Genomic DNA, 23,288 nt, shown 5'->3' with positions numbered 1-23,288 from the left:
AAAAACGACTAGCGACAAATCGAGCTTGTATTTCTGGTGAGCTGCTTGTGTTTGGAGACTGACTTCTATCGCAGTTTCTGTTCCTACCGAGCAGCGGGTGCTGCTGAGCTCCTCCACCGTCACAAAGCGCTCACAGGCGGACAAACTTCACACGAGCCTCGCGCCAGTCCCAGCTAGTGAGCTAGCTAGGTAGCAAGCTGCACATAATGGCAGACAATTTGAATGCTGTGGACCAGATTTTGGTGAAGCCATTTGATAGTCTTCCTTACGAAGAAGCCGTGGCTGCTGTCATGGCTTCAGCTCTCAATGGTTTGCAGACCAAAGTTAAAGCAACAGCCCCCAGGTCAATGTTTGTGCATTGCTATGCTCACAGACTGAATCTGGTTCTGTCTCAGGGGGCTAAATGCTTATCTGAGTGCAGAATATTTTTTGCATCACTCTCTGGGTTTGCCACATTTTTCTCAAAATCCACAAAGAGGATGTCTTTTCTTGAGTCTGCAGGCTGCTCAAGGTTGCCCAGAAATGCTCCTACTGGATGGAATTTCACATCACGGATAGTGAGCACTGTGGCAAACTATTATGATGCCCTCCTGCAAACTTTTGAGATGATCATTGCAGATAAGTCCATGGATGATGACACATTAGACTGTGCCAATTTCTTTGTGTTTTATTGCAGTAGTCATTAAAACCGGAAATTTGTTCTTGAAAATAGCTGTTGTGAGTTAATTTGTGGGATTGTGGGTGTTCAGGACGAAGTTAGTGTTTTCATGGGTGGTGGCCACGTTAGTGTGCGGGGGGGGGGGGGGGGGGGCACGCAGGGAGTTTCGCCCGGGGAGTAAATCACTCTAGGACCGCCACTGGGAATATGTGAGTGAGAGAGAGCATGCATGTTCTCAAAGTCATGTCAAAAATCATGAAAACTGTTATTTTTCTTTTAATGATGAAGTAGCAAGCATCACATCCCACTGATGTTGTCCGTGTACCTTTAGTTTCTGTATCTGTAACTGCACAGACGGAGGTAGAGCACAGAACGCCACAGACATGAACATGACTCACAGAAGGCATCATACAAGGTTCACAATTCAACCCTTTGAAGTGACAAAGTGGCAAGTTATCAAGTAAAAAAAAAACCCTTTCACAACAGTTTAAATATTGGCAGTCTTTATTTCAACAAGACTAGGAAATGTTTAATATACATTTTCTATTACAATTTAACATCTATCTCTTCTCACTTTCCATAACATTTAGGAGATACTCTGACAAGTAGAAATCTGGCGTACTGTTAACGGCCTCTTTTAGAGACATCTAAAAACGGCTGCTCTTTATTTACACTTTAAAAAAAAAATAAACAAAAAATCTTTTCAGTCACTTTCTCCTTGGAAAATGAGTCCACTGTGTTCTTGTGCACTAAAGGCAGACGAAGGGTCCCAATACCCGTCTAACAACGTTTAAGTCACGAGACTGAAGATGCTCTGTGGATGAACTCCTGCCTGTTGGGAAACGTCACTGCCCTGGCCCGCAAGCACAGACATTTACCATCTACACCCAAAACCTTCCCTGTAACTTTTGGAAAGTTCGACTTCATCGTACTCTGCACGACTTTTCCATGTGACCCGAACACACGCACCAGCCTGTGTAGAAATGTTGGTACACTGAAATGGAAGGAAGCCACTGGTGATCTGCAGGAATTATGTCTGAACTGCTGCTGCAGCACGGCTTCAGCGTGTGTTGCGGTTTGCATAGGTGCTTCATCTTTTTGGACATCAAATCCTTCAAACTTCGATTGTTGTTCAACACGCTCACTGATTTGATAAATGGGGACATGACTTACAAAGGGAACCAGACTTCAGTTCACAGTCAGCCTGACAATTTGGAGCCAAACAAAGAAGCACAAGACTGAACAAATTCCCTTGACCAATATTTGACATCTGTCCATCACAGATCAGTTTGAACCCACAGCGGGACATACATTTGAATCATGTTTTACATTTTCACAAAATGCATTTAAAGCTCCAAATCTGATCCTGTAATTGTTAAATCAAACACTATGCAAAACTAATATTTATCACCTAAATTTCACAGAGCAGTACATTATGAATACTGTATATGGGAGATTCTTTTGTTAGTCCCACATGCATGTTTGCATACAATATTAAACATACACACACACAGTTATTGTACAAAAGCTAACGTAGGCAGCTAACTTTCATAAATGAAATCACAATGCAACTTACAGACCTGATTAAAAATGTGCTTGTCAGCTGGTAACAATTGGAAATATTGTACTGGTAATTTGAGCAGATAGAAATCTGCAGCGCTACAGTCTTATTTATTTATTTATTTTAACTGAAGTGGCTAATATTGTACCAAAGATAAAAAAAAGGCACTATATTGCATTAATTTGGCATAAACGTCTGACAATACTTCAACATTCAACCTTCAGTTGAAATGATGAGACCTTGAGGATGAGGAGTCAGTGCCTGAGAATGACACCGGCCATCTAAGAGGTACAAATGTGTATTGTGAAAAACAAACAAAAAAAACTGCACATGGACTGAAAGTGCCGCTGTTACCTGTGCTGACTGACTTCTCGCACCACCGAAAACTAGCAGTAAACTCCACTGTAGTACCTAATATACATCTTCATACGAGAAACGGCAAAAAAAAAAGGCACTCGGAGAGCGCATACCTTTGCCAAGGATACATACGTTCCGGAAAATATGTTCCGGATCAAATTCTAAATAAAATCCCTCATTTTCGAGGACATTATCCATCTGCTCACCAAATTCCATCAACATCCTCTCACAACATTTTGATTTAAATGTTGCTATGTGCCAAAAATTCTTCTGGATCACCTCCAATATTTCCTGGAACATTATCTATCTAATCATCAAATTTCACTAAAATTTTGCTTTCTGTTATGGAATCATCATGTTCTGAGTTACCATGGTAACAGACAAACAGTGGTGAAAACATTACTACCTCTTTGGTGGAGGTTTAAAAAAATAAAAGGATTCTCTGGTGTAAAACAACGTACTTGAGTCATCTTGATTTAATTTGATATAAAAAAGCATCATCTTTTGTCCTTCTTTGCCACCTTCTGTTTAGTAAGACGTTCAAAGCCTCTGAGGCTTAGGGTATCAAACAGGGCACTCAGGACTCGTCCGCTTTGCCTTCTTTCACACTCATGACAGGTGAGTCCCTCTCCGTCCAGTGGTTGTTATTCACTGGAACGTCAGCCACACATTCCGACTCCATCACACAATTTCTACTCAGCCTCGCTCGACTGCATCAAGGAGAACACGCAAGAGGTACGTCGTCAGTATGGAAGTCCTTAAAGTGAGACATTAAATTAAAAGTGATGAAAAATTTAAGCTGTGATAATACTCATAGCAGACCTACAATCTGTAGGTGTGGGCCCAACGCCCCAAAAAGCTCGTCTAAAGGATGAGGTCATCTCCACGTGAACCATCAATGCCTGTGTTGTCACTCGTATCTCAGAATTCCTGATAGATGGGCTTCATTTTGCCTTGATGTTTTCCTAATGCTTCTCTAAAATGGGGAGGAGACGTTGTATTGTGAAAACAGACACGTGAGAAGACGCCCTCAGAAACACAAAGATACGGCCCACCACAGGCAGTAAGTGTTCAAACATCACTCCTGTTCATCTGATCACAATCTTCAAATTATGAGGCGATAACGGCCACAATAAGACAATATATATATTTTGTTGGCAACGCTGCAACCATAGCTCCAAAAAGAGCTACAAAAGAGTAAAAGAAAGGAGGACTTCTTGGACAGAAAATCATATTGCTGTACACTCATGTCCATAAACATACAAACAAATAATTAAAAGTGAAGTTATGGTAATATTAAGAACAGTGTTCCCGCAATGCTAGACAGTCCAAGGACCTGAAGGCAGTCTTTCCAAAGTCTCTGTCAGTTTTCTCCTTCGCTTCACTGTTCCTGCTTGTTCTCTTGCTCTCACCCTGCTGAGGCAGTTTTATCTCAAGTGGGGAGTGAGCAGGTTCAGGACGAGCCCACAGAGCGCCAGCGCAATGCTCCCGCTGCTCCCCTGTGGCAAACAGGCGCCGCTCCCCGTCGACGGCTTGCTGTTCACCCGTGGAATAATATGAGGTTTGGCCGGGTTCGGTGGGGTTGAGAAGTACATGTCCCGGTCTGTGTTGCAGAGCGGAGTGTTGCAACCGCTGCCACTCTCCTCGCCCCCACTGCCCTCCTCAGCTGCACACACAGAAACACAGGTCAGACATCGACAAGCAGGTAAATGAACCGGAGAATCCAGGCTCGACCATCCTCACCGGTATCAGAAGAGATGTCATAGCCGCTATGTGCCGCCTTGAGTCGGCTCGTCATTTCCTTCAAAACGGCAATCTGACTGCGAATCACGATGTCTGGCTTTGTTATGTCCACATCCACGTCAGGGTTTGATACCTGATTGGCCAGTCCATTGCCAATGACAACAGACTCGTACCTGTGTAGAGTAAAACACGGGTATTAGCCAAGGGACCACGCTGCTTTCAAACACAGATTTACTTGTGTGCCACAGACCTGCTTTTAGCTGTTCCGTTCCAGCACTCATCCCCGGGTGCAGTCCTTTCTCCTGCACAAACCGTCTCCGGCAATGTGGACCAGAACTTCTTTGCATGTTTCAGCTTCTTTTTCACATCCTTGGTCTGTGTCGAAGACAAAGTCCACCATAAAAGTGATAACCAAATAAGAGCTAGTGACACGCTGATGCTAGCACGGATGGTACTTGTGTAATAGTACTTGTTAATGCAACATAGACAAAAAGGCAGGAGTCAGAACTCAAGTGGTTTGTAAATATTCTAAACTACGATGACAAAAATAAAGGCAATTACAACATTTACTCGTCTGCAAAACTGCCCAGACGGGGAGGGAAAGACAAGTGAAACCACCCAAGTTAAATGACAGTTTAGTACTTGGTGGGCCAGTGTGCAGATCAACATCGGTTCTACTGTGGCGACCCTGACTGAAGGGAGCAGCCGAAGGGACTTACTTTTACTACTTGGTGGTTGCCAGTAGTCGGGTTCTCTTATTTGGAATATGTATTTGTCAGTGCGAAAATCTAGTAAGTGGTCATCCTTAATCAGATCGAGAGAATCTTGGCTTAGCTGTGGGTTTTTGCCAAGACTTACCAATCTATCTAAACTGGTCCCGGCTGCAGTAGTGGGCCTTGCATCAGGGCTGTAGGGACGGAAGCGACCTGTGAAGCCAGAATCTTTGACTGAACGTCGGGAACGGTCGGCCCCACGCTGTTTAGGCTGGCCACACCCCTGGAAAACCTGCCAGTGTGGGACAAATGTAAAGATGAGTGGAAGAAAACATCTCCAGACATTGTATCTCAGACACTGAAATGATACTGACTTTCTGCGACACTTGAATGCTGTTGTCTTGCATATTCATGATGGCCTCAGAGATCTTTACGTCGATGGGATCCACGATAGACTCAAAATTAAACGGGCCTTCAAGCCTGTCAGCCAGACCAAGCATGGCATCTAACGAACACAATTAGAAGAGCACAAGATAATTCATTGGGGGGGGAAACTTTTCCTCTGTGAAGTTCTATCACGACGTTACACATAACTCCCACTAGATGGCAGCATGCACCAGCTGCTGCTGTGCTGGAGGAGCTTGTTGAACTCAGGTTATGTCAGAAACCAGGTCCCCACACACAGTCCGAGTGCCAACTGTCAGTCAGCCTAATCGACAGATGTAGTCATCACAGCGCAGAAACTACCAACATTTTTAGCAGTAGCGTTATAAATAAACAGTATGAATAGAGGAGGGCAGCAGATAAATTAACCACTCTATAATATGTAGATGATAAGGTACTTTCTGCACACGCACACACACACACGCACACTGTACAACCTGTGTATGTGCTCCCATGCTTATCCTCCTTATGTAACATTACATAACATTCATTTAGCTGAACTTTCATCCGACGTGACTTATAAGGAATCACAATCAAACTACTGTTCAAAGGGGAATTTTGCCACAACAACAAACACTTTTTTTTTTAGATTTAAAGTAGACTTCAGCATAGTGACGAATACCATCTTTAACTCCTCATACAAATCACCAAGTTAGTATGCAAAAACGTAATGCCCCGTGTCCATATAGCATTTTTTTTTTCCTGTGAGCCGGCGTCCATTTGTCAATTGGTCAAAATGAGAACACAGCGCATGCTGCCTCATGAAAGAAAAAAAACAAAAAAAAAACACTGCACCCTGCATCTTGTTTCAGACTGGATCACTTTTTTTGTGTGCCAGTTCAGGGGGCTTTTACACTGAAAAATCTCTGAACTTAGCATAAGGACATTGTGATGTTACTGCAGTTCATTTTCAAGCAAACAGGAGCAGGGGTTTATTACTGCTGATACGGTGCATCCGGAAATTATTCACAGCACTTTTTTTATGTTACAGCCTTATTCCAAAATGGAGTAAATTCATTTTTTTCCCCCTTAAAATTCTATTCACAACACCCCATAATGACATGAAAAAAGTTTTTTTTTTTTTATTGTTGATGTACATGATTGTAATTGATGTACATGACATCAATTCCAGCCTCAAGTCTTCTTGAATATGATGCCACAAGCTTGGTGCACCTATCTTTGGGCAGTTTTGCTCATTCCTCTTTGCAGCACCTCTCAAGCTCCATCAGGTTGGATGGGGATCATCGGTGTACAGTCATTTTCAGATCTCTCCAGAGATGTTCAATCAGATTCAGGTCTGGGCTCCGGCTGGGTCACTCAAGGACATTCACAGAGTTGTCCTGAAGACACTCCTTTGATATCTTGGCTGTGTGCTTAGGGTCATTATCCTGCTGAACGATGAACCGTGGCCCCAGTCTGAGGTCAAGAGCACTCTGGAGCAGGTTTTCATCCAGGATGTCTCTGTACATTGCTGCATTCATCTTTCCCTCCAGCCTGACTAGTCTCCCAGTTCCTGCCGCTGAAAAACATCCCCACAGCATGATGCTGCCACCACCATGCTTCACTGTAGGGATGGTGCCTGGTTTCCTCCAAACATGACGCCTGGCATCCATGCCAAAAAGTTCAATCTTTGTCTCATCAGACCAGAGAATTTTGTTTCTCATGGTCTGAGAGTCCTTCAGGTGCCTTTTACTAAGGAGTGGCTTCCGACTGGCCGCTCTACCATACAGGCCTGATTGATGGATTGCTGCAGAGATGGTTGTCCTTCTGGAAGCTTCTCCTCGCTCCACAGAGGAATGCTGGAGCTCTGACAGAGTGACCATCGGGTTCTTGGTCACCTCTCTGACTAAGGTCTTTCTCTCCCGATCGCTCAGTTTAGATGTGTGTCCAGCTCTAGGAAAAGTCCTGGTGGATCTAAACTTCTTCGATTTACAGATGATGTTGGCCACTGTGCTCATTGGGACCTTCAAAGCAGCAGAAATGTTTCTGTACCCTTCACCTGGATTTGTGCCTTGAGACAATCTTGTCTCGGAGATCTACAGACAATTCCTTTGACTTCATGCTTGGTTTGTTCTCTGACATACACGGCATGTAAATGAGATATGTTCAAACATCTTCAAGCTGTGTAACAATTTATTTTGTGGTGAGCTGCATAAAATAATGAAAGACAAGCGAGAGCTTTTGTCTCTTTGGCACTCTGCCACTAGGAGGCGCTCTTATTTTTCAGATAAAACACAGGGACGGCATCAAACACGGTGTACTTTTCACAATGGTGACAACATGGTGACAGTTAACTCACTAAACCTACACTAAACCTAACTACAAAAACACAATAAATCAATAACACTAACAACACTGTTAAACTATCATGGACTACAATAATAACGTTTAAAACCCCACAACCCAGAACTCCCATAAAGCATTGCAGCACAAGAATTTACAGGTTTACTGGCCCGGCGATTACTCCAAATTAATTATGCTGAGTATCATCATCATGACATTAAATTATTTTCACGATTACGCATTTCTTAATGCAGTTATATGATCGGCAGATTTTACTGTTCATTCATATGTAGGAGTGCAGAGCGCATTTATTTTATTATTTCCCCTTCCCTTTCTGTGACAACCAATCACAGCTCTTACAGGACCCCCGTCTCCTCACTAAGATAGGAGTTTCTGTCAACTCCTTGCCCAGAGTTGCTCTCAGATACCTCTTGGGGTCTCTCTTAGGCTGGGAGTCCTTCCCAGGATATTTTATTTTAAGTTAGGAGCTCTTTGAGAGGACTTTGGAATGCACCGAGCATAAGGGCCCAGGTGCACAAGGAGAATGGGGAATGGGTGGGCTTGAACAGAGAACCTTCTTACTGGGAGGTGTACTAAAAGTTTATGCCTCCATACCTCTCCATTTTACAGACATACTAATGAAGAAAAGAACTACATTTCATCATAGGGTGCTTGACTGTGTATCGATCATTTAAAGGTGATAGAGAGAGGTTGAATGGGGCATTAATCCTTGTTCTGTGATGTGATATGTAGCCCCCAAAAAATTGGGTCTATAATGGCTCAGAACCTTCCTAAAAGGCTCTCTGAAACAGCTATGTTACTATGCTGGGTTTAGAATGCCTCATTAGCTTTTAATGGCGTTGTTTCGGAGCTTATTTGGCAACCTCATTATGAAATGCACGTAGGTGTTGGCGCTGATCGGTTGCCGTTGTTTGATTGGCTGCCCTTGTTCTCACTGAAAATGCCGCTAAGAGGATTAGGAAAGTCTCCGGTTCAACTCAGAACAGAATGAAAATGATCGCTGATTCGCTCATTTCGCTGTCAATCAAAAATGGATTCAGCCTCAGACAGATCATCCAATCATCATGCAGAAGCTGAGCGTCCGGGCCAACCGAGGCCCGCCCACTGCCCCATAGACCCCCAGACACGCAGAGCGTCCAATGGGCGGGACAAAGCCCAGCATTTATCCAATGACTCGTCTCGTTTTGCTGCACTTGTGTCGCTATTGAAGTCTGTGGATGACGGTTTAAAGCACTGTGAAGCTGCGGGTTTGAGTGAGAGGAAATCCGCGTCGTTACCAGTGATAAGAAGCTGATTCTGAACAAAAGTTGAGCGCGTTGTAGCGAAAACGAAACGACAGTAATCTTCACTAACTTATTTAACAGATCAGCGGTTAAAAATGAATAAAAGCCAGTGATCGCGTACATTGCTTTCCGTGGGAAGAATATGTAAAGATCGTAGTCCGCTATGACAGCCTGGGAAGGCACACCTGTAGCTCGCCATTGCTCCTCTTGCAGTGGTAGGAATGTGTGGGCACAACCTTATGAATAATTAATTTCGAAGGGGCGTGTGTGTGTGGGGGGGCTATTGGTGAAAAAGTGACGTAACTTTTCTCTCAAACACGGATTGGCCTGTTTTCTGGCGGCAATTCAAAAAAGGAGAAATACTTGAAATAGAGGTTCTGAAACTTGCTGGCACTTTGTGTGTTTTCCCCACAGCGGGGAGAATCTGAACTAACACCAAAAACATGACAAAGATGATTTTGATTCTCTATCCCCTTTAATTACTCCAATTTCATCATGTCAAACTAATTTTGTGGACAAAAGGGTAGAACACAACATAAGTTTAAATGAGACTTGATTAGGTTCTATCAAGGTTTTACGATTAGACAGAATATCCAGTTGCGACATGTAGAAGTTGGAACAGAAAAAAAAACTAAGACTTCGCTGCCAACTGCAACACTGTGACACAAAGAGATTTTCTGAGGTTAAGCCAAGCATGGCAACAGAATATTTTGCCCATTCACACGCTGACCACTTACCGAGGTAATTGTTCCATTCTGTGTCCAGGTCGGCCTGGTTGGCCAAACACCCCCGCATCACGTTCAGACAGTAGTTCTGGCAAGGTTTGAGGGCCACCTGGCCCGAGCAGTACGGGCAGTACAACATCTTCATGGCTGCTCGCACACAGCCAGGAGAGGCGCTGACCTGCAGGAGGCAGTCAGCAGTCTGTTATGATCACACCACAGCTGACAGCAGAAAAGCCCGACTATCCTCCCCAAATCAATCAGACGCTTTTTTTTTTTTCAGAGAAACATATGAAGGCAGCAAGCCAAGAACAGAGGGACAGAGCCAACACCACAAGATGCTACGTGCACTCAAGAGATTAAAAAGGACCTTTTGCAAATTGCTTCGTATAATAGTGTCATTCTAAGTGGTAAATAAAACAACTTTTTGCAGTTATTTTCAAAATTTTCATTTTCTATTAATAATTATCGTGCTAAACAAATTCACTAAAAATTAATCGCCACTAGAGGTGCTGAATTTAAAGCAGAAGTGTGATATCAAATCAAAATCAAATCAATTTTATTTATATAGCGCCAAATCACAACAAACAGTTGCCCCAAGGCGCTTTATATTGTAAGGCAAGGCCATACAATAATTACGGAAAAACCCCAACGGTCAAAACGACCCCCTGTGAGCAAGCACTTGGCAACAGTGGGAAGGAAAAACTCCCTTTTAACAGGAAGAAACCTCCAGCAGAACCAGGCTCAGGGAGGGGCAGTCTTCTGCTGGGACTGGTTGGGGCTGAGGGAGAGAACCAGGAAAAAGACATGCTGTGGAGGGGAGCAGAGATCAATCACTAATGATTAAATGCAGAGTGGTGCATACAGAGCAAAAAGAGAAAGAAACACTCAGTGCATCATGGGAACCCCCCAGCAGTCTAAGTCTATAGCAGCATAACTAAGGGATGGTTCAGGGTCACCTGATCCAGCCCTAACTATAAGCTTTAGCAAAAAGGAAAGTTTTAAGCCAAATCTTAAAAGTAGAGAGAGTGTCTGTCTCCCTGATCTGAATTGGGAGCTGGTTCCACAGGAGAGGAGCCTGAAAGCTGAAGGCTCTGCCTCCCATTCTACTCTTACAAACCCTAGGAACTACAACTAAGCCTGCAGTCTGAGAGCAAAGCGCTCTATTGGGGTGATATGGTACTATGAGGTCCCTAAGATAAGATGGGACCTGATTATTCAAAACCTTATAAGTAAGAAGAAGAATTTTAAATTCTATTCTAGAATTAACAGGAAGCCAATGAAGAGAGGCCAATATGGGTGAGATATGCTCTCTCCTTCTAGACCCTGTTAGCACTCTAGCTGCAGCATTTTGAATTAACTGAAGGCTTTTCAGGGAACTTTTAGGACAACCTGATAATAATGAATTACAATAGTCCAGCCTAGAAGAAATAAATGCATGAATTAGTTTTTCAGCATCACTCTGAGACAAGACCTTTCTAATTTTAGAGATATTGCACAAATGCAAAAAAGTAGTCCTACATATTTGTTTAATATGCGCATTGAATGACATATCCTGATCAAAAATGACTCTAAGATTTCTCACAGTATTACTAGAGGTCAGGGTAATGCCATCCAGAGTAAGGATCTGGTTAGACACCATGTTTCTAAGATTTGTGGGGCCAAGTACAACAACTTCAGTTTTATCTGAGTTTAAAAGCAGGAAATTAGAGGTCATCCATGTCTTTATGTCTGTAAGACAATCCTGCAGTTTAGCTAATTGGTGTGTGTCCTCTGGCTTCATGGATAGATAAAGCTGGGTATCATCTGCGTAACAATGAAAATTTAAGCAATGCCGTCTAATAATACTGCCTAAGGGAAACATGTATAAAGTGAATAAAATTGGTCCTAGCACAGAACCTTGTGGAACTCCATAATTAACCTTAGTCTGTGAAGAAGATTCCCCATTTACATGAACAAATTGTAATCTACTGGATAAATATGATTCAAACCACCGCAGCGCAGTGCCTTTAATACCTATGGCATGCTCTAATCTCTGTAATAAAATTTTATGGTCAACAGTATCAAAAGCAGCACTGAGGTCTAACAGAACAAGCACAGAGATGAGTCCACTGCCTGAGGCCATAAGAAGATCATTTGTAACCTTCACTAATGCTGTTTCTGTACTATGATGAATTCTAAAACCTGACTGAAACTCTTCAAATAATAGACCATTCCTCTGCAGATGATCAGTTAGCTGTTTTACAACTACCCTTTCAAGAATTTTTGAGAGAAAAGGAAAGTTGGAGATTGGCCTATAATTAGCTAAGATAGCTGGGTCAAGTGATGGCTTTTTAAGTAATGGTTTAATTACTGCCACCTTAAAAGCCTGTGGTACATAGCCAACTAATAAAGATAGACTGATCATATTTAAGATCGAAGCATTAATTAATGGTAGGGCTTCCTTGAGCAACCTGGTAGGAATGGGGTCTAATAGACATGTTGATGGTTTGGAGGAAGTAACTAATGAAAATAACTCAGACAGAACAATCGGCGAGAAAGAGTCTAACCAAATACCGGCATCACTGAAAGCAGCCAAAGATAACGATACGTCTTTGGGATGGTTATGAGTAATTTTTTCTCTAATAGTTAAAATTTTATTAGCAAAGAAAGTCATGAAGTCATTACTAGTTAAAGTTAAAGGAATACTCGGCTCAATAGAGCTCTGACTCTTTGTCAGCCTGGCTACAGTGCTGAAAAGAAACCTGGGGTTGTTCTTATTTTCTTCAATTAGTGATGAGTAGTAAGATGTCCTAGCTTTACGGAGGGCTTTTTTATAGAGCAACAGACTCTTTTTCCAGGCTAAGTGAAGATCTTCTAAATTAGTGAGACGCCATTTCCTCTCCAACTTACGGGTTATCTGCTTTAAGCTGCGAGTTTGTGAGTTATACCACGGAATCAGGCACTTCTGATTTAAAGCTCTCTTTTTCAGAGGAGCTACAGCATCCAAAGTTGTCTTCAATGAGGATGTAAAACTATTGATGAGATACTCTATCTCACTTACAGAGTTTAGGTAGCTACTCTGCACTGTGTTGGTATATGGCATTTGAGAACATAAAGAAGGAATCATATCCTTAAACCTAGTTACAGCGCTTTCTGAAAGACTTCCACTGTAATGAAACTTATTCCCCACTGCTGGGTAGTCCATCAGAGTAAATGTAAATGTTATTAAGAAATGACCAGACAGAAGGGAGTTTTCAGGGAATACTGTTAAGTCTTCAATTTCCATACCATAAGTCAGAACAAGATCTAAGATATGATTGGTGGACTCATTTACATTTTGAGCAAAGCCAATTGAGTCTAATAATAGATTAAATGCAGTGTTGAGGCTGTCATTCTCAGCATCTGTGTGGATGTTAAAATTGCCCACTATAATTATCTTATCTGAGCTAAGCACTAAGTCAGACAAAAGGTCTGAAAATTCACAGAGAAACTCACAGTAACGACCAGGTGGACGATAGATAACAACAAATAAAACTGGTTTTTGGGACTTCCAATTTGGATGGACAAGACTAAGAGTCAAGCTTTCAAATGAATTAAAGCTCTGTCTGGGTTTTTGATTAATTAATAAGCTGGAATGGAAGATTGCTGCTAATCCTCCGCCTCGGCCCGTGCTAAGAGCATTCTGGCAGTTAGTGTGACTCGGGGGTGTTGACTCATTTAAACTAACATATTCATCCTGCTGTAACCAGGTTTCTGTAAGGCAGAATAAATCAATATGTTGATCAATTATTATATCATTTACTAACAGGGACTTAGAAGAGAGAGACCTAATGTTTAATAGACCACATTTAACTGTTTTAGTCTGTGGTACAGTTGAAGGTGCTATATTATTTTTTCTTTTTGAATTTTTATGCTTAAATAGATTTTTACTGGTTATTGGTGGTCTGGGAGCAGGCACCATCTCTACGGGGATGGGGTAATGAGGGGATGGCAGGGGGAGAGAAGCTGCAGAGAGGTGTGTAAGACTACAACTCTGCTTCCTGGTCCCAACCCTGGATAGTCATGGTTTGGAGGATTTAAGAAAATTGGCCAGATTTCTAGAAATAAGAGCTGCTCCATCCAAAGTGGGATGGATGCCGTCTCTCCTAACAAGACCAGGTTTTCCCCAGAAGCTTTGCCAATTATCTATGAAGCCCACCTCATTTTTGGACACCACTCAGACAGCCAGCAATTCAAGGAGAACATGCAACTAAACATGTCACTCCCGGTCCGATTGGGGAGGGGCCCAGAGAAAACTACAGAGTCCGACATTGTTTTTGCAAAGTTACACACCGATTCAATGTTAATTTTAGTGACCTCCAAGTGGCGTAACCAGGTGTCATTACTGCCGACGTGAATTACAATCTTACCAAATTTACGCTTAGCCTTAGCCAGCAGTTTCAAATTTCCTTCACTGTTGCCTGCTCTGGCCCCCGGAAGACAATTGACTATGGTTGCTGGTGTCGCTAACTTCACATTTCTCAAAACAGAGTCGCCAATAACCAGAGTTTGATCCTCGGCGGGTGTGTCGCTGAGTGGGGAAAAACGGTTAGAAATGTGAACGAGTTGGCGGTGTACACGGGGCTTCTGTTTAGGGCTACGCTTCCTCCTCACAGTCACCCAGTCGGCCTGCTTTTGCGGCTGCTCGGGATCTGCTGGAAGGGAACCAACGGCGGCTAAGCTACCTTGGTCCGCACCGACTACAGGGGCCTGGCTAGCTGTAGAATTTTCCACGGTGCGGAGCCGAGTCTCCAATTCGCCCAGCCTGACCTCCAAAGCTACGAATAAGCTACACTTATTACAAGTACCATTACTGCTAAAGGAGGCCGAGGAATAACTAAACATTTCACACCCAGAGCAGAAAAGTGCAGGAGAGACAGGAGAAGCCGCCATGCTAAATCGGCTAAGAGCTAGTAGCTGCGCTAAGGTAGCGGATTCCTAAAAACACACAAAGTGAATAATGTGTAAATAATTTAGAGGTGATTCAGCAGAGGGAGTGCTTTAGTTAAGGCATGTGAAGATTACACTGTGAAACAAATCGTTATCTAGTTAACTAGATCAATCTAACTGCGCAGATTAAACAGCTAACAGATACAGCAAAACATCGCTGTGCTCCGGAACAGGAAGTGATACAATACCGCAGTGAGAGCCAACCACCAGTAGAGGCAAGCAAGAGTATAATGGACTCTTCTCTTATAAGCGTGTGGGGCAAGCCATAAGCGCTTCATCTCCTTCACTTCTTACACAGACACCAAACAGAGTAATTGAATGTTTTTTTAGAATTTTTATTATTTTTTGTTTTTGTCTTTGTGGATTTCTTTTCATTGCAGGAAGAGCTGACTGATAGCTGTGATAAATGCTGACGTAACGTTAATGAATGAGGCGCTGTGACTCACCAAAGCACTGGTGTTCTCTGGTTCAGGCTGAAAACACAAAGGGCCTCTTTTAAAATGCTACGTTTCTTCAGCCCCCAACAAGGAACTATTTTCAGACGTCGTTGTCCAAAATCAGGAGGATTATGTGGATAAGACCCTGGTCCCACTGAATAATGAAGGATGAATAATGAGCCACGTAGCATGTTTTTTTGGTACGAATCCAGTTATTCAACAAACATGGGAGAATAGTGGCTCTTAGAGGCAGAAAATATGGCTAATGAGGCTCATCTCTGAGCATGGTGTTAATTTCAAGAAGTTCAAAATTTAGCAACAAGAGCGTGGGGCAGTTTGTGTACGGGTTACTACGAGGACTAACGAGGATGTTAGAGGCATGTTTGTGGTGAGGACGAGGCTGTTAGAAGCCCATTATCTGAGCACTTGGCAGCTACGAGGACGAGACAGGTTATTTTGGACAGGCTATTTTGGCTCCACCCTCTCACACACTTCGTCGTGACTATGCCACCTTCTTTGTGTGCTGGATATTGTATATAAAATAATTATTTCATAGTGGATTAATCATTTTCTGTCAGAGTTGTGCTGTTGAAAATGCCACGAATTGCTTCTGGAATCGCAGAGGACCGCTACTGCTGGAGCCTTTTTTTTCCTCTCTACCTTCTGTGCTGCATGAGGTGGTAAACGTATCTTAAACAGCCTAAATGGTAATTATTTGTAATGTTTTATATTGTAACGGCTTGGTAAAACCGTTGCATGTTCACTCCTTATGAGCAGCTGTAAAAGTATGTTTATAACAGATTTAACATCTCAATATAATCGATCAGATGAGCTGCGCTGTGTGTCCGCTGATGCAATAATTACTGAAATTTCTGATGTGGCTCATTATTCATGGCTTTACTATTTGGGGGGACTGAATAGTTTTCATCAGGCTGTTTTACATAACGGCTGAGTAGATCCTCGTCATTTGATTGATGGTTTGTATGTCACGCAACATTGATTATTTGTACCATTTGCCATTGTGTTTCATTTACCGTGCAATAGTGCTTTTTAGCGTTCAATTTTGGTTCGGTATGAAATGTGCTATTGCACACCACCGCATGTGCTCACACTACCGGGGACAGCGTTTAGCTAAACATGGTAGAGTTTGTTTTGCTGATGGATGAGGATTTGAAGGAACTAATTGATGGTGCTAATTCTTGTAACTCACACAAACACACACACAAAAACAAATCCACTATGCCGTAAGCCGACTGTAGGCATGAAGAGCTGTTAGGATGAAGTTAGGATGAAGAGCTGGGCAAATTTCTAATGATTTTTTTTTTTTTTTTTGCTGGATTGAGGAAAACAGACAGCAGTCTGTATACAAACTCAGTGCATGGCGTCACGGACTACATCGTCATCTGACTGTTTTTGCACAATTTTGGACTCATGTTGGACTGTTTGGAACCTGTTGACATCAACGAATCAGTGACACACACCAAAATGTAAGTCCCTTTTTTGTTGTTTATAAATTAATAAAATATCAAATGACAAGGATCTATTTTAGCCATTGTATAAAACAAATGATTTTTTTTTTATTCATTCAATGGAACAAATATTTCATTGAATGGTATGTTCCATCTTTCAGCTCATGAAATATTTGTACCGTTGAAGTCATAAAAACATTCATTATTTGTATAATGATGAATTGGACTGAAACAAACAGGTAAGATAAGACTTCATATTTGAATTGTTATGTTTCCGGGCTCACGTTGGCTTTGGCTCGCAGCGCATTTACACACTTACTGTCAAATAATGTTGAGACTGCAGTGTCTTTCAAAAAAAATTTTTGGTTTCGAACCCATTCTCAGCAGGACAAGTGAGGAATTGTGGGTCACCACCACGTTAGTGGCTGCGTCTATACATGAGTGAGTCAGACTCTATTTTAAACAGCCAGCCAAGTCTGTCCAGACACAGAGGCTGTTTGTGACAATCGCGCTGATGGCACCTGAACTTTGTGAAACGTTTGTCAGTACGTCTTATTGACATTCTGCCTCTCCTGCACACAGAATTCAATATGGATACATTAAGGTGGGAGCTTGGTCTCCACATGCATAAGTCATAAAATTTCTGACCAATCAGATGCGTTCTTTATAATTTTTATTTTATCAATTTATTAATTATCAAAAACAAAAAAACTTCTAAGAAGGATGGGAAATGCATGTTTTTAGTATGTTTTATCAGATAAAATGAGAATTATTTTTCAGCTAGCTCCTCTTTAAAACAGACTTTACCAATCATATGCATAAACAAACAAAAACTTACTAACCTTAGAGACCTTATTGACCACCTCCGGTAAGAGTGAGAGTCCACGTACAAATGTTCGTGCAGCAATGAAAGCTCGCGTCAAATGGACGCGCAGTTTGCGAGGCACATCGCCGAAGGGCTGTAGCTGCTCCGTGTGGCGGCTGACGCACTCCATATAGGCGTCGCTGAACTCGTATTGCACATTGAGCAATCGGAACATCCTCTCCAGAAGGTCGGCCCAGAAGTCTGACAGCATGGATTCCAGGTTGACGGCAGAGCTGCCAGACACATAGTAACGCTTCAGTGTGTCAAAGAAGTTCTTGAACATCTCTGCGTTCTGCACGTACAACATCCCATATGTTTGTACAAACATGCTGTTCAGCGACTCCTCTGCATTGTTCAACAGCTCACGGAAAAACTCTGTGGAGAGAAGGAGCGTGGATTAGTGGGACCAATATTACATGCAGCATTAACATGTAGGCGTGTTTATCTCTACAGGAACACATTTATTTCAATGATGCAAAAGTTAAATTTGTTGAGAAACATGTTTAGAGACCCAGAGAATGAGAGCAAATTTTAAACAATCCCTAAACAGAAATATTTGGATTTTGACTGGATAAAGGAATCTTATTTTGAACTTCAACACACACCACTGAATACTCTAAAGAAAAAAAGAAACGCACAAAATATAGAGCTGGGCAAGGGGATGGACCAAAAAGTATATCTTAGCATTTGATTAGATGGTATGTAATACTGGTGTCACGGTGCACAAAAGTCATGGTTCGGTACATATGTGTGTTGAGATGTGAGGGTTTGGTACGAGGTCAGTACAGGAGCTTCAATCTGAAGTCTCTTTCACACCTGGGGTGCTCCCAGTTGCGCCATGCATCATTATGACAACGTCACGTGGAAGCGACTCAGTGCCGAGACGATGCAGCTCGGCCGCATAACAGCGCGAGGGGCGCAAAGGAGGAAGCAAGTCGGGCGCCGAAAAATTAAACCTGTTTAATTTTTTTGGCGTCCTGTGCTCGACGCAGAAAGGAAGCGGTTCCAGCAAAAGTCGGGGCAAAGAGGCGTAACTCGGGGCAAAGAGGCGTTACCCGGCGTGACTCGGAAGCCAATTTATGATTCCTGTTGTGTTCCATTGTTCCCGCAGTATAAATCACGCAGGACTGCTTTTATACCGTGTACTCAATGCAGTAAAAACTACACGCTAAAAAAAAAAAAAAAAAGACAACAGAAAAAAAATAAATGCTGATTACAGCTCAGCTTGTTCTCTATGTGGAGCTGTCAGGTGAAGAGATGCACTGTGAGGCAGCAGCAGCTTCTTCTCTCACAAATGTGTTTAAATAAAATCCATAAAAGTCCTGCTCACAGACTGATTGCCAGAGACATCCAGTAAAAAGTCCGGACATCTCTAGTCCACTCATGGACGTTTGTTCACGTGCGCACATGTGAACAATTAAAAGAAAAAGGCGTTAGTTCCTTGTTCTCTGCTCAAACTCTGTCATCACAGTTAAAAAAAGGACAAAAAAAGGACATAAGTCCTGCTCACAGATTGATTGCCAGAGACAGGACATGTCAACATCAAGTAGAACTCCAGACATCTCCACATTTGGTTATGGACGGTTCATTCACGCACGCATCTTGCGGTCAAAGGAGGAAAGATAAACTATAACAGAACTCAGAGCGCAGCCCTGCAGCTCTGCACAAGAACAAATGTAAAGTAGAAGAGAAGTCAGCGTGCACAGTCTGTCTGCAGCCAAACTGTGCACTCTGACTTCTCTGTGCAGAGAACCTACAGGCTGCGTTCTCACCTCCTCTCTGCCCCCTGCTGCGTGCACCTGACGCAGATATTCCTGCGTTGTCATGACACCACAGGAAGCAACTGGGAGCAGCCCCGGTGTGAAAGGGGCTTGAGCAGCACAGAGCTGCCATCAGACACTTTGGCACTGTGAGACAACGTGTAAATGTAAACCTTTTCATTAAATCTTTATGAATTGATAACATCTCTTGTCAATCGCGTTACAAAAAAATAACAGTGCAACACGTTATTCTGTCCATTTTAAGTTTGTTTTATTTGTACTCAAATGACAGCATCTCATAAAACCTCGCTCACTCACGCAGTGTCGCTATTCGGCAGCTGTGTCATCCATGAAATTTTACACTAGTTCATATAAAACATCAATTTCTAAGTTGGTGGCGTTTTCTGTCTAAACTCAAATGTGCACTGATCTAATCCTGGGACAGTGATTCAACACAAACACGTATCAGTACACTTTCACATTCAGGTTCGTGTTTCAGAAGAAAAACAAAAATTAACCAACTCCGTTTATGGTCACAAACTTTCTGATTGGAATCATTTGTTCATTTGCTTTAACTGCCTCAGGGGTGTAGCCACGCCACCTGCACTAAGGGTCTGGCCACACATCCTGCACAGAGCAAGGAACTAGAGTGACACACAGTTAGTGGAAATGAGATGAAATGTCAGTGACTTACAAAAACAAATAAGCATGTGTCTATCATATTGCACAGTCATACTGTGTATTCTGCGTGCAGTTGTGTGAACCGAACTGTCATATGCGTACCATACGTTCAAAACAAATACATGTATTGTGATACCACCAGTATGTAAGAATAGCTGTTGCAATTACAATAATTATTACAACAGCAGGTAGGAACTCACCGCTAACTCAACCACTAATGTAACAAATGCTCTTAATGTTATAAATAATTTCAATTTCTTTTCATTTATATAGCACCAAATCACAACAGAGTTGCCTCAAGGCACTTCACACAAGTAAGGTCTAACCTTACTAACCCCCAGAGCAACAGTGATAAGTAAAAACTCCCTCTGAGGAAGAAACCTCAAGCAGACCAGACTCACAGGGGTGACCCTCTGCTTGGGGCATGATACAGATACAAATTACAGAAGAAGTCATAAAAGGAATATACAGGAAATGCTGTTGGTGCACAGGACAGGAGGGTCTCCAGCACAAATACAACTCCCATCTCTGGATGGAGCTGCACCTTAAACAGAGAAAAAACAGAATCAGACATCAGAAAGACAAGAAATGCAATATAATTTGCCGCCAGCATTAAACAACAAGAAAAACAGGAACTACTAAGGTGATCACCGGCCACTAGCCCTGAGCTTCACTAAAAGACCCAGAATTTAGGTAAAGTTGAGGCCCTGGCACGCTCCAATTCCTAATAAAATGAATTAAGAGTGAAAAATGTAGAACTATGGTATGCTAGCCATACGAAAGGGAAAATAAGTGCGTCTTAAGTCTGGACTTGAAAATCTCCACAGATTCTGACTGTTTTATTGATGCAGGGAGATCATTCCACAGAACAGGGGCACGATAAGAGAAAGCTCTGTGACCCGCAGACTTCTTATTCACCTTAGGGACACAAAGTAGTCCTGCACCCTGAGAACGCAAAGCCCAGGCCGGTATGTAAGGTTTAATTAGGTCAGCTAGGTAGGGAGGTGTCAGTCCATGAACAATTTTATAGACTAGTAGCAGAACCTTAAAATCTGATCTCACTGGGACAGGAAGCCAGTGAAGAGACGCCAAAATGGGTATAATGTGGTCGAACTTTCTGCTTCGTGTCAAAAGTCTGGCTGCAGCATTTTGAACCAGTTGGAGAGCCCTAATGCTGGACTACGGTAAACCAGAAAATAGAACACTGCAGTAGTCCAATCTAGAAGACATAAATGCATGGATCAGTGTCTCAGCATCAGCCATAGACAGGATGGGACGAATCTTCGCTATATATACCTCTAAATACCTCTTTCCATGAATATATAAACTCAAATTCCACTATTATTAAAATAAATGTTGCATCAACAGCATTATGTGCCATGAATGTACATCTATACACACATGGCCCACTATACACACTGATGGAGTATTGTGTGTACATTTAGAGGCATGTTTCCGTGCAATTTCTCCTGCTACTGCAATAATTATTACAATAGTCGAGGTTCCCTTGCTGTTTCGTCAAGGTCACCCCTGCCTATTCCCATGTAATGTGGAGATGCGTAAGGAAGATCATCCGGTATAAAACCTGTGCTAAATAAACACGCTGTGGTGACCCCAAGTGAAAACAAGGGAGAAGCCGAGTGGAGGTACTTAATAAAACAGTGAATTATTGCAATAGCAGGTGCAATATTTGGTCTTGTATTATATTCCAATATGTATCACTTAAGAGCAGCACAGTTCATACTTCAGATTTAAAAGCTTTTTTCTTCTGTTCACTACTAAATACAGAGGGAGCAACCGTATTATACATCCAAAGGTATTTTGAAAAACATTACTGGTACATTTTGAACAAATTATTGCTTGAATTTTAAATGAAAATCTTTCACATTATCACATACAATGGGATCACCACTGATAGGACGGACACACACACACACACACACACACACACACACACACACACACACACACACACACACACACACACACACACACACACACACACACACACACACAACAAGCAGCATTATGTTGTAACTTTAAAATGGTAAATGGACTGCATTTATGTAGCACTTTTCCATCTGCATCAGATGCTCAAAGCGCTTCACAATAATCCCTCATTCACCCCGATGTCATTTAAGATGGCATCAGAGCATTCTAGGGGTACTTCTGTTTCATGTAATGGAAATGTAAAAGGATCCATTTCAAGACTAAAGTTTTCTTATACCAGGCAAATTCCATGACGTAGAGCAGGGGTGGGCAACTTGTTCCAGAAAGGGCCAAGAGGGTGCAGGTTTTCTTTGCAGCCACTGATTCCACCAGGTGATTTCACTGACTGACTGATTTCACTGCTCAAAGTGACATTAATCAGTTTCAGAAACACTGAAACCTAACTGAGCATAGCAAAACAGAAACACAAGGCAAAAAATATTGTTTATGATTGATTGATTGATAGAAGGGCATTATTGAACATGTACAAATTGCACGTAAGACAATAGGATTTTAATCATTAATTAAACAAGGCAATGCTCATATGGCCAAGGGTATTTTAGCATTTGTTATATTTGATGCTTCACAGATCCCACGGAGTGTCTGCTTATGTTAACTACAACTGTGTTCTAAATTTGAATGACATATAGTGACATTTCACAACAAAAGACATTTTGGAAAGCAAGCAGTGCTCAATCAGAATAAAGAAAAAATTCACGCCTGCCACTTCATTAGGTTTCAGTGTTTTTGAAACCTAACTGTCATGTCCATAAGCTGTCCCAAATGATCCCCACTACAAAACACAGTCATGTCATCAGCAAATAAAATGCAACTCACAAACTTAGAAACCAAACATATGTCATTAATATACAAAAGAAACCACAAAGGCCCAAGGACTAAGCCCTGGGGCACCCAACAATTACACTTCAAATATTCAGAATTTATCCCACCAACATGAACACACTGATACCTATTGTGCAGATAACTTGCTATACAATCGTGGGCTAATCCTCCGATGCCATACTTCCATAGTTTATCCAGTAATAAGGTGTGATCTATGGTATTGAATGCTTTCTGTAAGTCAAAAAAAATCCTACAGTATACGAGGGCTGTCCGTAAAGTATAGGTCCTTTTTATTTTTTTCAAAAACTATATGGATTTCATTCATATGTTTTTACGTCAGACATGCTTGAACCCTCGTGCGCATGCGTGAGTTTTTCCATGCCTGTCGGTGACGTCATTCGCCTGTGAGCACTCCTTGTGGGAGGAGTCGTCCAGCCCCTCGTCGGAATTCCTTTGTCTGAGAAGTTGCTGAGAGACTGGCGCTTTGT

General features: G+C 42.2%; 1 protein-coding gene across 1 annotated transcript in view; it reads right to left on the bottom strand.

Annotated features, from left to right (window-relative positions):
* Positions 1–1,144: 1,144 nt before the first annotated feature.
* The window catches only part of gpc4 (glypican 4), a 170,592-nt gene continuing 148,448 nt past the window's right edge, over positions 1,145–23,288 (bottom strand). Inside the window, exons 3-9 of the mRNA XM_034181484.1 lie at positions 17,505–17,902; positions 9,801–9,966; positions 5,407–5,537; positions 5,178–5,324; positions 4,570–4,694; positions 4,320–4,492; positions 1,145–4,242 (exon numbers count right to left, since the gene is read on the bottom strand). Of these exons, the coding sequence (XP_034037375.1) occupies positions 4,004–4,242; positions 4,320–4,492; positions 4,570–4,694; positions 5,178–5,324; positions 5,407–5,537; positions 9,801–9,966; positions 17,505–17,902 (1,379 nt within the window). The 3' untranslated portion in view covers positions 1,145–4,003. The remainder of the gene's footprint in view (positions 4,243–4,319; positions 4,493–4,569; positions 4,695–5,177; positions 5,325–5,406; positions 5,538–9,800; positions 9,967–17,504; positions 17,903–23,288) is intronic.

This window comes from Thalassophryne amazonica, chromosome 11 (genome assembly GCF_902500255.1).
Source record: "Thalassophryne amazonica chromosome 11, fThaAma1.1, whole genome shotgun sequence".
NCBI lineage: Eukaryota > Metazoa > Chordata > Actinopteri > Batrachoidiformes > Batrachoididae > Thalassophryne > Thalassophryne amazonica.
Note: the sequence above shows the minus strand (reverse complement) of the source record. Positions and strands in the feature narration are given on the sequence as shown.